The sequence below is a fragment of the Typopeltis vanoorti genome, chromosome 22 (assembly GCF_054136105.1).
Source record: "Typopeltis vanoorti isolate ZY-2024b chromosome 22, IOZ_Tvanoo_1.0, whole genome shotgun sequence".
Taxonomy (NCBI): Eukaryota; Metazoa; Arthropoda; class Arachnida; order Uropygi; family Thelyphonidae; genus Typopeltis; species Typopeltis vanoorti.
In genome coordinates, this window is record NC_143570.1 from 58,601,845 (window position 1) to 58,615,915 (window position 14,071).

At 34.1% G+C, this 14,071-nt stretch overlaps 1 protein-coding gene across 2 annotated transcripts in view; it reads left to right on the forward strand.

The window, feature by feature from the left end:
- Positions 1-14,071, forward strand: part of LOC150094439 (aladin-like) — a 401,031-nt gene that overhangs the window by 261,303 nt on the left and 125,657 nt on the right. For both annotated transcript variants that reach the window (XM_090412342.1, XM_090412343.1), the window contains 3 exons: positions 3,226-3,309; positions 10,706-10,826; positions 13,571-13,695. In XM_090412342.1, coding sequence (XP_090268468.1) covers positions 3,226-3,309; positions 10,706-10,826; positions 13,571-13,695 — 330 coding nt within the window. The remainder of the gene's footprint in view (positions 1-3,225; positions 3,310-10,705; positions 10,827-13,570; positions 13,696-14,071) is intronic.

The following is a 14,071-nucleotide window of genomic DNA, read 5'->3' on the forward strand; positions in this document are numbered from 1 at the left end:
TTCCATTGTAATCATGCGCCCTAACTGTATGTTTTATTTCTAGTATTGTTTGAATTACTGTACTGAGGATGTCCCAAGATACTTGGGATGAAATATTTACATATTAAAACTTATCACTGTGGTTAGTACGTGTGTTTTTTTAGTGATGGTAGACAACTGTTGCCATCTCATGGTCCCTGTGCACCTAACATTATATATTGGTGTCTGAAATAGTATGAATTCCGTGTTCAATTTTGAATTGTGGGATTAAAAAACCTGAGTTTCAGGAAGAAAATCCCTGCTCGTTTGTGCCAGAAATCAGCTAACTCAGGAATTAGTCAAAGAATGGTTTAGAAAAAGTTTCTTCTAGTTGGTGCCTAGAATTGAAATAAGAATGGTCTTTCTTTGGGCAGCCAAGCACTGTGGATTATAAACATTTTCACAGAACTACACAGGTCTGGCATACAATAATAATATATTCTTGTGAGTAGATAGATAATTTATATAGGTCATTGATGCTAGAAAATACTTTGGCATCTCTTTCAGCATTGTTTGTGGAATTAGAAAAGTAAAGCTAGTTCAAGATGTGTAAAATAAAGTTCCTAAGGAAGATGAGATGCTTACTGTTTGCATAGTTGAATTGCAGAAAGCCATGTTTCAGTGATAAAAATTTGAAAATTATGGAACGATTACCTGAATTTGGAGATAATTAGAGACATTAAGTGTATGAGCAGAAAGGAACCTGGAAAATTTGAGTCATGAAAAAAAAAAAAGAGAGAGAGAGATTCTAGTTTTGGCACTTGTCTATATATATATAATCATTATCAGCCATTGTCGATCCAATGCTGGATGAAGGCCTATCCAAGATTACTCCAAAACTGTCTGTTCATGGCTCTCCTTTCCCATGTCACTCCTGCAAATCTGATGATATCATCAATCCACTGTGATTTAGGTCGGCATCGTGGTCGTTTTTCCCCTCGTGGAATCCAATCCAGTACTTCTTTTATCCATCGTTGATCTTGTCTTCGAGCAATATGCCCAGTTCATTCCACTTCAGATGTTTCACTCTTCGTATGATGTCAGACACTTTGGTTTGATTTCTTATCCATGTATTCCTTTTGTGATCCAGTCTTGTGATACCAAGCATACTTTTTTCCATACTAAATTGTGTTGTTCTTAATTTTTTAATTTCCTTTGCATTCAGTGTCCATGTTTCACAGCCATATGTCAGTATATGAAGAATATGATTAAAAACTTTTCTCTTCAGGCATAATGGTAGTCGGCTTTTGAATATTCAATGTCATTTTCCAAATGCTTTCAACCTAAACATCGTACACCTTTTAATTCCGTCCATGATATTTTGTTCCATTGATATCTGTTGTCCTAAGTATATGTAATGATCTACTTGTTTAATTTCTTCATTATTGATTTTTATTATTTCTGGTTGGACATAGGTTTGAACATAACTTAGGTCTTCTTTAGGTTTATCTTTTGGCCAGCTGTTTTGCTAGCATTTTGGAGTTCATGGATACGAGTCTGCAATTCATGCACAAAGTAAAGATAATTATGTCATCTGCAAAGCGTAAATAGCATAAATATCTTCCATTTATCTTCAGACCTTTCCCTTCCCAATCAAGAAGTTTGAATATTTCTTCTAGGTACGTTGTGAATAATTTTGGAGATATTGTGTCGCCCTGTCTTATACCTCTCTGTATTTTCGCAGTAGAGATGTTTCCATCGAAATGAATTGCTGCTGTGGCATTGGTGTATGCTGATTTTGAGGTCCTGATGTATGGCTCCTTCACTTGTTGGTTTCATAATGCTTTAAGTATTGCACAAGTTTTAAGTGAATCAAAGACTTTCTCACAGTCAATAAAACCAAGACATAGTGGTAATTGATATTCATTACACCGTTCGATAATCTGCTGTACAACTTGAATATGGTTCATTGTATTAAAGCCCCTTCGAAAGCCTGCATGTTCTTTTGGTTGTGCTAGATCTAGAGTTACACAAAGCATATGAGCTAAGACTTTTGTAAACCACTGATAGTAGACTGATAAGTTGGTAGTTCGTCGAGTCTTCTACCTCACCTTTTTTTTTATGTATCAGAATTAGGGTAGCCTTCTTCCATGTTCTTGGTACATCATTTTTCTTCAGGCATAAAGTAAATAGTTTTGCTAAGAGTTTGTAGATTATTTCTCCACTTCAGAAGTTCAGCTATAACGCCATCCTCACCTGCAGCTTTCCCATTTTGGAAGCTTTGGATGCTCTGCATAACTTCTTCTGGTAGAATCTGTGGTATTTCAGCTGTGTCATAGTTGTCTTCTTCTTCATTTAATTCATCATCCTGATATAATATTGAGTAAAATTCTTCAGCTCTTTTTGCTATAGCATATCTATCTGTGGTATATATATATATATATATATATATATACACAAGTTTTCACCTCTTTACCTACTAATGATATAGTTGACATAATGCCAGCAGAAAAAGTTACCAGTGACCAAAAACTATTAAATAGGTCATTTTTCATAATGAAGGGGGCTCAACATTTAAAAAAAAAAAAATGGACAGCTATTTTAATAGAAAATGATAGTGTTGAAAGTTTTTTCACTTGGTTATACTATAAGTTAAAGATGCCAAGAAATTATATTGGTTTAATCCTTTATTCAAGTGTAAGCAAACAAAGTTTGCGCTTGAAGTATTTTCAGGACAGGGTAACTCGTATATGGAGGCTAATGACTTCACTCTTCTAGGTTTGGCTTCCACTGATGAGACTTCAATAAAGGTCAAAATGTCTGGGTAATGGCTGTTCCCATAATGCATAGCATGTCTGTAATGATATGTGCTTTGCTTTATGGGATACTAAGGCAATTGATGTGAAGTCATTAGCCTCTGTGTACAAGTAGCCCAGTCGTGAAGTTACTTCACGTGCAAACTTGGTTTGCTTACACTTGAATAAAGGATGAAACAGGAATATAATTTCTTAGCATCTTTAACTTATAGAACATGATGGTATTGGATTTTATCAGACTTCATGAAGCTATTTAAGATATAAAAGATTTAGCATATGAGACAGGCAGAGCATATCCATAGTGTTTGTCAGTTTGCTAGTAAAGAAAAGGCCTAAAAAACTACAAATCTAACTGCAAATAACTAAATTTAATATGATGAAAGTGAAGTTTTGTATTAAGTTGATTAATAATAATCATAAATAATCCTTTTCTTTTGCATCTTTGTAACAGACCTTACTGCGCTTCAGTATTAGCAGTTGCATGTCAGAATGGTATACTTTTGTGGCAAATTGATCCTACATCTTTAGTAACAAGGTGAGTGTTTATATTGTTTATATTAGTGTTATTTAAAATTTGATAACTTCAAATTTTGATTAGCATGTCCAGTTAGCGCACCTGAATATGTTGAGTAGTCAATTATATAAAATTATAACATACTATTTAGATTGATCCCACTTGTTTCTTCTCATTTTTCTAATTCTTGTTTATTCTTTATCTAAAAAGTCAGCAAGGTTAGCTGACTTTTTACTGTTTGACCTAGTTGCCTGTTATATATAGATGTGTTTTTTAGCAAGAGGATTCTCAGTTAGAGAGCATGTTATATCATCATAGTGTGCTTAATTTCAGCTGGTTCACAATATATTATGATTAGTGTGGTCCTAAATGACATCCCATTTTTATTTGTAAGGCATACAAGCAGATAAAATCTCTCTAATAATTATTGGTAGATGATAATTGGTCATTGGATCAGTAACTTTAGTCATTTTCCCATATCTCACATAAAATATATGGTGGACTTCTAGACATTTATCTTTGATCCTTAAGTGATCTGACTATATGATCATTTATTTGTGGGAATGATGGTGAATGAATTATAATTAATTATAGTTACTTAGTTTTACATGTAATTTTTCAGTTTACAAGTCTTTCTTCTCTTTTATTCTTTCTTTCAGGGTTACATGGTGATCAGCATCCATTATGAATAATTATGGAGACACACTACTATGTTATAGAACTTACTTGATTGAAATAAAATTTGACATTTCAATCTTTATATCAATGTCATCCTTAAGAATACATATATGTGCACTGGATCACAAGCTACATTGTTATGTGCTACAGCAGGCTGAGTATAACTGTTTTGGTCAACTATTGACTCTAACCTGATCTCTGGTGGAGGGAAAAAAAGCCATAAAACACAGGGTTACCAGTTTCCTATAGTCATGTTATTTAAAATTTTTTGTTTGTTGTCTGAGAGCCACTGGATTGTTATCAAATTAAATTTCTATTCTTTCTGTTATCCAATATGTGAGTCATTCCTCCTTAAAAATTATTAGAACTCTTCTGTTTCTGGATGCTATGTTGATTATAGATGAGCCACCAAATCCTTGCTTTTAAGCACTTTAAGCCTTAAAAAGTTTCTGCAAACTAGGACCTAATGGCACCTTCCTTTCTTGGATTAAAAACTAAATAAAGGACCTGGAAAAACTGAATCTCCATTTTCAGGAAACTAACCTGTATTCACAGATACTTGCATACCACATATCACCATTACGAACTTCGAACAAACATTATCCCTCTCAAGACCAGGAGTGAACGTTTGCTATCTTATTAATAATCAGAAAGAGTTAGCCAAAGAATTTTAATTTCTAACCCTCCTTAAAAAATTACTATAAAAAACACACCCTATCTAGAATCTTTGCAAATCAGTTGACTCAATGTACATCCAGTAATGAAGAAGTTGAGCACAATAATTAGTGGAGGTTGCAAGCTGAATGTAGAAAAGGTAGTAGAATAATTAAGGCTGATAGTGAGGAGTCATTTGAATACATTCATGTGGAACAAGTGTCTGCGCGGTTAGTTTAGTGGCTTTGCGCTTCGCAACCTATGCCTGGGGAAGGAGTGTCCTAGGTTCAATTCCCGTTGCCGACATGAGGAACTTAAGGATCTTCCTCAGCCATAGCCAAGTTGGCCAGTCTTGGGTGTGGACTGCAGGGATTTCCCCCCAGTTTATCTGGGGTTTTTCATCCTGCAAAGCAGGCAAACCGGCCGTGAACACACACGGATCTACAACGTAAATACTTAACCGCTCACGAGGGGGCTCAACTCGCCCCAATAGGGATGGAGGAGAACAGGGAGGAAACTCCATATGAATAAATGAATGTGGAACAAGTGAATAATCATACAATTTTTACATATGTATCTGAGAATTAGATTAGAAACGAAACATTTGATTTGTGACCGTAGTCAACTTATTTGAATCTTGGAAAAAATTAGGAGAGTAAACAGTTGCAGATCACATTGAAAATGAAGATAAATATCAGAGGAAAACTTAACATCTTAATATTCAATTAATGTGTAAGCAGAACTTATCTGATTTGGTTACTAAAACATATGTTTTAAGAAAAAAAAAATATATGAGACCCAGAGAAAGATAAAGATGGGTTGATGCAGGTACTTGTGATTGACAGATAATGAACCAGTTTTACACAAGCTAAGAAAAGCTTTAAAGGTACTTGTGGCATAATTATAAACAAAAAATTACATTATAATCTCAGTAATAAATAAATATCTGTACTTTCATTAAAGTTTATTACTGTGGTTATCATGTAATTTTGTTGTTTAAAACTAAGAAAAAGGTTAGTAGGATGCTTTTAATGAAATACTATGTGTTGGACTATTATATCTTTACCTGGTCTGGTTGGTCAAGTGTTTAGCATATTCATTAAGAACAAAATACACCATGTAAGAATCAGTAGGCTGCATATTTGAATTCCACCATGGGCATGGATGTTTGTGATTATGTTTAGGCAGGAGATGAATTTTATCATCTGGTATGAGGGCACTGCCCCACCTATTGGAGCCCCAAAGCAGCTTGGGATAAAAGTGTCATGTCTGGTCTCTAGAGGAAGATTTCCAGATAATATAAATAAATAATAAAAATATGAAATCAATAAAAATAGAAATAAAACTCTTGCTTAAGAGGTGCTTACAGGTCAAAGCTGTATAACTGAGAGGAGACCTCCACATAGCTTTTAAAGGAATGTGGAGAACTGAACTGGTCTTCTGACCTAATGTCCAATTCTCATCTTCTTATGGTGAACATTGTTAGGTGTCTACTTGGCAACTGAACGAATGAGGTGGCAATTGGGATTCAGCCGAACAAATTGTATTCTTATTTGCTTAAACCACAATATAAAGTTGATCGGTACTATCAGCATAAGCCTGAATGGCAAAGAAATGGAGCTAGCTGAGGAATTGGATAAGTACCAGATCGACATGAGATCTTTCTGGGCAATGAATACAAAATTTTATATTCAGGTAATGAAAATCAAGGAAAAGGAGGAGTAGCCATAGTATTCAACACTAAATATGAGGCTAATCTTCTTAAATGGCAGGCAGTATCAAGTAGAGTGATGTGGGCAAATATCAGAATGTGGAACTAGCTTATGAGGCTTATTTGTGCCTCTGGTCCCACAGAATTCCTCCACTTCTACCTTAGTAGAAGTGGAGGAATTCTTTGAGGTTTTAGAGAAAGCAACTGACACAATGAAAAATGAAAAGTTGCTCATTGTTGGGAATCTAAATAGCAGAGTATGAAATGACATACAAAAATAATTTGTATGTCAGACACACAAAAATATTTTGGAAAAATTTGGAGAAAAGAGCAAAGCTAATAATAATGGCAAATACTTGTTGGATTTCTGCTCAGGGTATGGACTAGTTATTACTAACACCATGTTCTAACATAAAAATGTGCATAAATTCACATGGAGAGAAGAGGCAAGGAATAAGAAAAGTCTCATTGACTATATTATTGTTGATAGTGAGGTTTTCTCCCTGGTGCAGGACACCAGAGTGTACAGAGAATTTGAAATTGGAAGTGATCACCATTTAGTCTTGGAGCAGGATGAAATTAAATTTCATATTGAAAAGAAGAACATGTAAGAAAGTTATAAAGTGAATAAAAGTTGAGCAGCTCTCAGATGTGAACTGTAGACGTAAATACAGAAACATGATTGAAGAAAAAATGAAAGAGTTTGAGAACAGGAACCAAACCTATGAGATTCAGTGGCAAGCCCTGAAGAAAAGATTGATTCATTCAGCCAGAGAAGCATGTGGTGGTTGTCTGCAAGAATAGAAAAATCAGAACTACATGATGGACACAAGAAGTTAAAGAGGCAGAAGGAAAAGAAGAAAGCATATCGAAAGTTCCTGGTGAATTAGTCATCTTGTGTTCTTAAAAAATACAGAGACAAATGTAAGAAAGCTAAGCACTGTGTAAAACTAGCTAAACAAAAGTCATGGGAAGACTTTGGTAAGAATATAGAAAATAAATATCAAGAAGGTAGCAAGATATTCTGGAGGTTGTTGAAGAAGCTCAGAAATGGAGAAAAGTGCTGTAAAAAGAATTACAGAATAAAGGTGACATGAAAACGGGAGAAAAAGATATCCTTGATGTATGGAGTAATTACTTCAAAAAATTGCTAAATGAAACAATCAGTGACACACAACAGGCATGCAATCAGGAATACTTGAAGTAGAAAAAGCCATCAAAAGTCTGAAATGTGGAAAGACAGTGGGAGTAGATGTTTGACCATAAATGGTCAAGTATGGAAGTATAAGTCTTACAGTGGCTGCACTGCATAGTTCAGAAGGTCTGAACAGAGGGACGAAATCTAGATGATTGAAGTAGAGCTCTCATAGTACTCATATACAAAAAGCAGAATAAAACTGAATGTGAGAATTACAGAGGTGTTTCCCTTCTAATTCCTTCTACAGCAATCTTTCTTCCATTTCTGAGCTTTTTTTCTGAACGGTCGAGAAGGATTGTGGAAGGGAAGCTTGGTGAAGAACAAGCTGGATTCAGGTCAAATGGAGGCTGTCAGGATCAGATTTTCACTTTACAACAAATAGTTGAGAAATCATGGTAATATTACAGATATCTGTATTTAAATTTTGTAAATCTGGAAAAGGCATATGACAAGGTGGCAAGAGAAAAGTTATTCAAAATTCTATGGTTGTATAGTGTCAATGGGGCATTATTTCAAGCAATACTTTGTCTTTATTTGAGCTGTAAGTCAGCAGTTAGAATCGAAGGAAGTACAGGAAGATGGTTTGACATTAAATTTGGTGTCAGACAAGGATGTACATTATCCCCCTCTGTGGATTGCAGTATGAAGGAAAGCAGTATTAAACCTGATATCAATATGAAATGAGAGATGTTATGTCAGCTGTTTACTTTATGTAGATGATGTTATACTTCTAAATAAATCCTGTACAAGTCTGCAAGATTCCCTTATTTAATTGAATAACTGTTGTAATAGATTTGGTATGAATGTCAGCAATAACAAGAAAAAGATAATGAAAATAGGCAGAAACATTGAAAATATCAATTGCATTGTGAATGGAAAACCTATAGAACAAGTAAAACATTTCAGCTGTTATAACCTAGTGGTCTGCACCATTTTGTTATGCTACGCTCTGTATTCTATTTTTCGTACTTCCACTACCCTGCTTTGTCTTTGTTTTCTCTTTACTTAATTATTGTGAATTGTCGGCTGCATTAACTCTTGACTACTGCCATTTATTTATTTCAACTATATCTTATTTCTCACGCTGTATAGTGTAACAAATTTATTTGTTTAATGATTGCGCCAAGTAGACTATAGTTTGAGTGCGAGAGTATAAGATCTTAAATCAGAGACAAAGCAGATATGGTTTACATTCTCTGCTTATATATTTCTTTACTTTAAACTAGTCATGGCTTAAATATAATTCATATTAACTCAACTGATTCTGTCACTGCACTATCCAAAAAAAATCGAATCTGCATAAGATTCTAATTTTTAAAATAGCATTTAGAGTAGAATTTTCAAAGTCATTACAATTCTCTTGCTAGTCTCAATTCTTTCTAATCTAACCTTAGTTCTAAGCTAATTCATAATCTAACATAATATTAACTGAATATTAGACATACCCTGGTTAAGCCTAATTTACCATTAATATATATTATCTCATAAACATAGGCACTTGACATACATTCTTGTTCAGTGTTACAACTACTTACAATTCTTGTTCAGTAGATAGTCTTTCACATTAACCTTTGGTTCACACGTAATACTTCTTCACTTCACAACAGGCTTCACTTCGGCAAAGTAAATTATTAAGTGAATTATTAAAATTAAGTGGATATTGAATACCACATTATTTTTTAGCCTTATAAGAAACTCAAAGATAGGAAACCTAATATAAGCGTTTCATGCTGAATATAGAAAACTATATAAATAAAGATCGGCAAGACCAAGCGTAAGTGAACACCTGGTAGTGCAATGCTAAGGCGACTCGTAGTAAAGGTGGAGTAAGCTTCTATCGCTGTTCTTATTATTTTCCCATAATGTAAAACACAGCTCCTAGGAGATGTATTACTGTTCTACATTATGAGAGAAGGTCACTACCCAGACCGGTTTTGACTTTTTTTTTGAGATCTCATCAGTGAGTAAGTAGACCTAGATGTAATACTAAGGTTTCAATGGTCAGAACTTATAACTTTACTGTACAAGTTGCCAAAAAAGGTGCACAAATGCAATTACTGAAATAAGAGCCAACAGGCTTCACTTCGGCAAAGTAAATTATTCAAAATTAAGTGGATATTGGTCGAAACCGGTCTGGGTAGTGAACTTCTCTCATAATGTAGAACAGTAATACATTTCCTAGGAGCTGTGTTTTACATTATGGGAAAATACTAATAACAGTGATCGGAGCTAATTCCATCTTTACTACGAGTTGCCCTAGCATTGCACTACCAGGTGTTGGCTTACGTTTGGTCTCGCCGATCTTTATTTATATAATTTTCTATATTCAGCATGAAACTCTTAGATTAGGTTTCCTATCTTTGAGTTTCTTATTCGGCTAAGAAATAATGTGGTATTCAATATCCACTTAATTTTGAATAACATCTGATAATGCTGGAATTTTGACAGGTAATAGGTTGATTTGGAGGAAAATCATGGATAGGAATTAGTAATGATGTAAGTTTTTCATGTAGTACTATCATGTCCTTCACACCCCTTGAGGGTACATATCAGGAACTTGATGATGAGGAGGAAAAAAAAATCATTAGTCCACTTGTTTGTACTATAAATGTACTATACGTTTTATAACCTTTTGTGGATGGGAGTCATATAAAAAAAAAAAAAAAATCAGGCTGATCCCTTAAGAGTATACACCAAGAAAATTATAATGATTTTATAATAATTCTGTTTCTTCTGCACTTACTTTTGTTGTTTTTATTGTAATGAATAGTAACTATCTAAAAATCACTTATTAGATTTTGAAATTCTTTGATAAATTTTTAATAAAATCTGTATATATCAAAGTAATAGTTATTTTTTATAAATTTTGTCCCAGTTGGACAAGTGTATACTGTTCTTTAATTAACAGGCATGTTCGAATTCTGCTGTGAGCATAGCTGTATGTAATTGTCTTTAGGTGGGAGATGAAGTTCATCACCTGGCATGAAACCACTGCCCTGCTTAAAGGATGCCTTAATTGGAATGAAAAGTTCCATGCTTGATCTTCAGAGCAGGTTTTCTGAATTAAAAATAAACTTTTTAAAAATTAAAAACCCTTAGCCCACCCATATAACCTTTTGCACATGAGAGTTACATAAGAAATTGTGTAAGAATAAATTAAATTTGCATTTTTTCAGACCATCTTCTAGTTGTGTTACATTCTTGAATGTGAAGAACCACATTCCAGTGACTAGTATAACCTGGGATTCAGAGGGATTTCTTCTTGCATCCTGTTCTCCAACACATACTGATATCAATGTAAGTATTAGTGGAAAAAAAAGATCAAAACTTAAAATGCTTTGAATCCTGATATGCAGAGGTTATAGAGCATTTCATGTATTTAAACTAAATTTATTATCTAACTTTCTTTTGCTGTTTCATATCATTATGGGATTGTGTTATTTATTATTTTTATTTTTTAACAATGAAGTTGGTATTATTGCCTCATGGATGCTCTCTGTTTCTGCTCTTTCTCCCTCTCTTATATAAAAAAATTTCTGAGAATTTCATTTCCTAAACTGTTTGATAGATTGATTAATTTTGATATACGTAATCCTTGTTGGCCAAGTAGTTTATTGTATCCACTCTTCATCCAACAGGCTGTGGGCATGGATGTTTATGATTGTCTTTAGTGGAAAATGAATTTCGTCTGTTGTGAGACCAATGCCTCGCTTATTGGAGGACTGAAGTGGCTTGAAAACATTCCATTTTTGGTCTATAGAGCAGGATTTCCATAGTAAACAAACAAAAATACAAAAATTATATAAAACTAATTAAAATACAACAACAAAATAATTAACTCATCCACAGCATGAATGTTTCCATGTTGTGAGTGTTTCTTCACAGACTGATAATCACATTAATATATTAACATTTGATTCAACACTGGTAGTTATACAGCTAAAAATTAAGCATAGCATTATCTAAAGCTTATAAATGGACCAGATCTGGGATTAAACACGTAACTATTATGTATTAGGCAGCTGTGATAGAGTACACCCAGACTGATATTTGACTAGTGTGATATTTGTCTGACTGGTAAGTCAGCATGAAATTTTTCAAGCTCTGCATAAAAATTCTTCAGCTGTCCATGGTCCTAATTACTACAGATTTATAGCCTATCATGGGTTGGATTTTCAAAGAAATTGTTTCATTGAAATCAGTCTGGAATGGGAGGGAGAATTAATGGAAGTGGTCTACCTTTTTTTTGTTGACTGAGAGAACTGGAGTACTTGTTTATGCTTTCACTGTTATTGGTAACCTGCAATCTTTCCACTGAAAACTTATGACTGTTTTCTTTATTGGGAATCAGCTACAGCAGAATTAAGTGTCTAACATCTGATAATGTTGGAGCAAGTTTAAAGATAATATTGAATTTAATTTAAATATTTTGTTAATATTCATTAACTAGATTAATATCTTATCTTGATCTTCCCTTTGGATTTTGTCATGGCATCTGGACATCAAACTCCTTGTTTTTTTAACTGTTCTTTCCCATTCTGTTTGTGACCATAACATCGACTTGCACATTTCTGAATGCTAAGAATGTCAAATTCCTTCCCGATATTTTATCTAAAGTGGTGTTGCAAAGGTACCCAAGCTTAATTTCAAGGGCTGTGTCATTTGAACATATACCTTAGTTCTGTGTATAAGTGTTTTGAAGATGACATACTCTTGGGATAAGTGGTGGTGGGATTGTTTATGTAAATACCTTCCAGTATGAGTGGGTTTTCTGTTAAGATGCATAAAAAGTGTATCCAATGTGTCTCCATATACTAAGCACATCATACTGTATATCATAGCCATACTACTGATTTAAGTATAGCTGTTTTGAGTGCTTGGTTTTCAAAATGTTCAATGTCCCCTTCACCACCTCTTCATCCCCAAGAAACCCAGGTGACCAGACCTCTGTACAATAGTCAAGATGGGATCTTAGCAGGCTCTGTAAAGAGGTATAATAACCTGCTTGTCTCTGCTCATCAGGGTATTCTTCAGTAATTAAGTAATCCAAGGAGCTGCTTTAGCCACCTTTTGCAATATGCCCTCGATACTTTAGATCCCTATCGACCAAAATCCCCAAATCCCTTGCTTCATCAATTTTCTTGGAGTACAGTTCCATCATTGTGGTACACAGCTAGTAATCTTTTCACCCCAAAATGCATAACCTTATACTTTGCCACATTAAACTGATATCTATTCTCCTTTGCTCAGACTTGCCAGCCTGTCCAAATCATTCTGCAAAATTTTAACATCATCATTATTAACTATTGCTCTACCCAGTTTTGCATCATCAGCAAACAAATAAATAGTTCCTCTTGGATCCTTTTATATCATTAATGTACAAATTAAATAGTAGTGGCTCAAGAACAGCCCTGTGGCATGGCACTAGTCAATCCACTTCACCAACTTTATATCCATCCCTATGTATACTGCAATTTATTAATTAGAATTCTATGCAGTGTCCTGTCAGAACTATGTCATCAGTATTCATCATAAACATGTTTATCCCATTGCATGGATATGCTCAACTCTCAGTATAGCAAACCTATTATATAAAATTCACTCAATATAACAAACCTCTGAGAGTGTGTGTGTATACAGATTTTTATATTTTTCATTTTAATAATGCATACACATATTATTAAACACAACTGTGAATGCCACCTTAATTTAAAAAACAACAAACAAATGAATGGATTCCATGCTAAAATAAATTGACTATAGTAAACTCTTCATTATAATTGTTTGATCCCTATGAATTTGCTAGTAGGAGTCAACTGCATATTTTTACACCAAGTTTAAAAAATTTCTTGAATAATACTGTGTTGAATTGTATTCAGAACTTAGAGCTGACGCTTGTCAAATAGTTCTACATATTTATTTTTAGATTAAAACTCTAAGTAAGCTATTTGACTTCAATTTTGAAATTTTTCTGTACTGATATAAATATTTTTTTTAATTTTTTTATTTTTTTATTATAAACATTGATTTTAAAATTTTAGGTATGGGATGTTGGCCTGCAGGTTTGTACTCCCCTTAAAAGAAGTGGTGGTGGTGGTGTGTCACTGCTTAAGTGGTCTCCTAATTCAGAACGGCTGTTTGCAGCAGCTCCATCTACATTTTTCAGGTAATATACTTCCATCCTAATATTTCAAATTAAAATGGAAGATAATTTAAATGATATGAAAATTTGATCGGGGTGCTTAAGGGTCAAAGCTGTATAACTGAGAGGAGACCTCTACATAGCTTTTAAAGGAATGCGGAGAACTGACCAGGGCTTCTGACCTAATGTCCAATCCTTACCTTCTCGTGGTGCACCCTGTTGGGTATCTACTCGGATACTGAACAAATGAGGATGGGCTGGCAATTTGGGATTTAGCCGACCAAATTGTATTCTTATTGGTTAAACCAAAATAAAAAATGATAGTACAACATGACAAAATTTCATGCCGGCTGGAGCGTCGCCCAGTTAAACAAAGCCCCTGTTGTTTTCACCAGGGAAC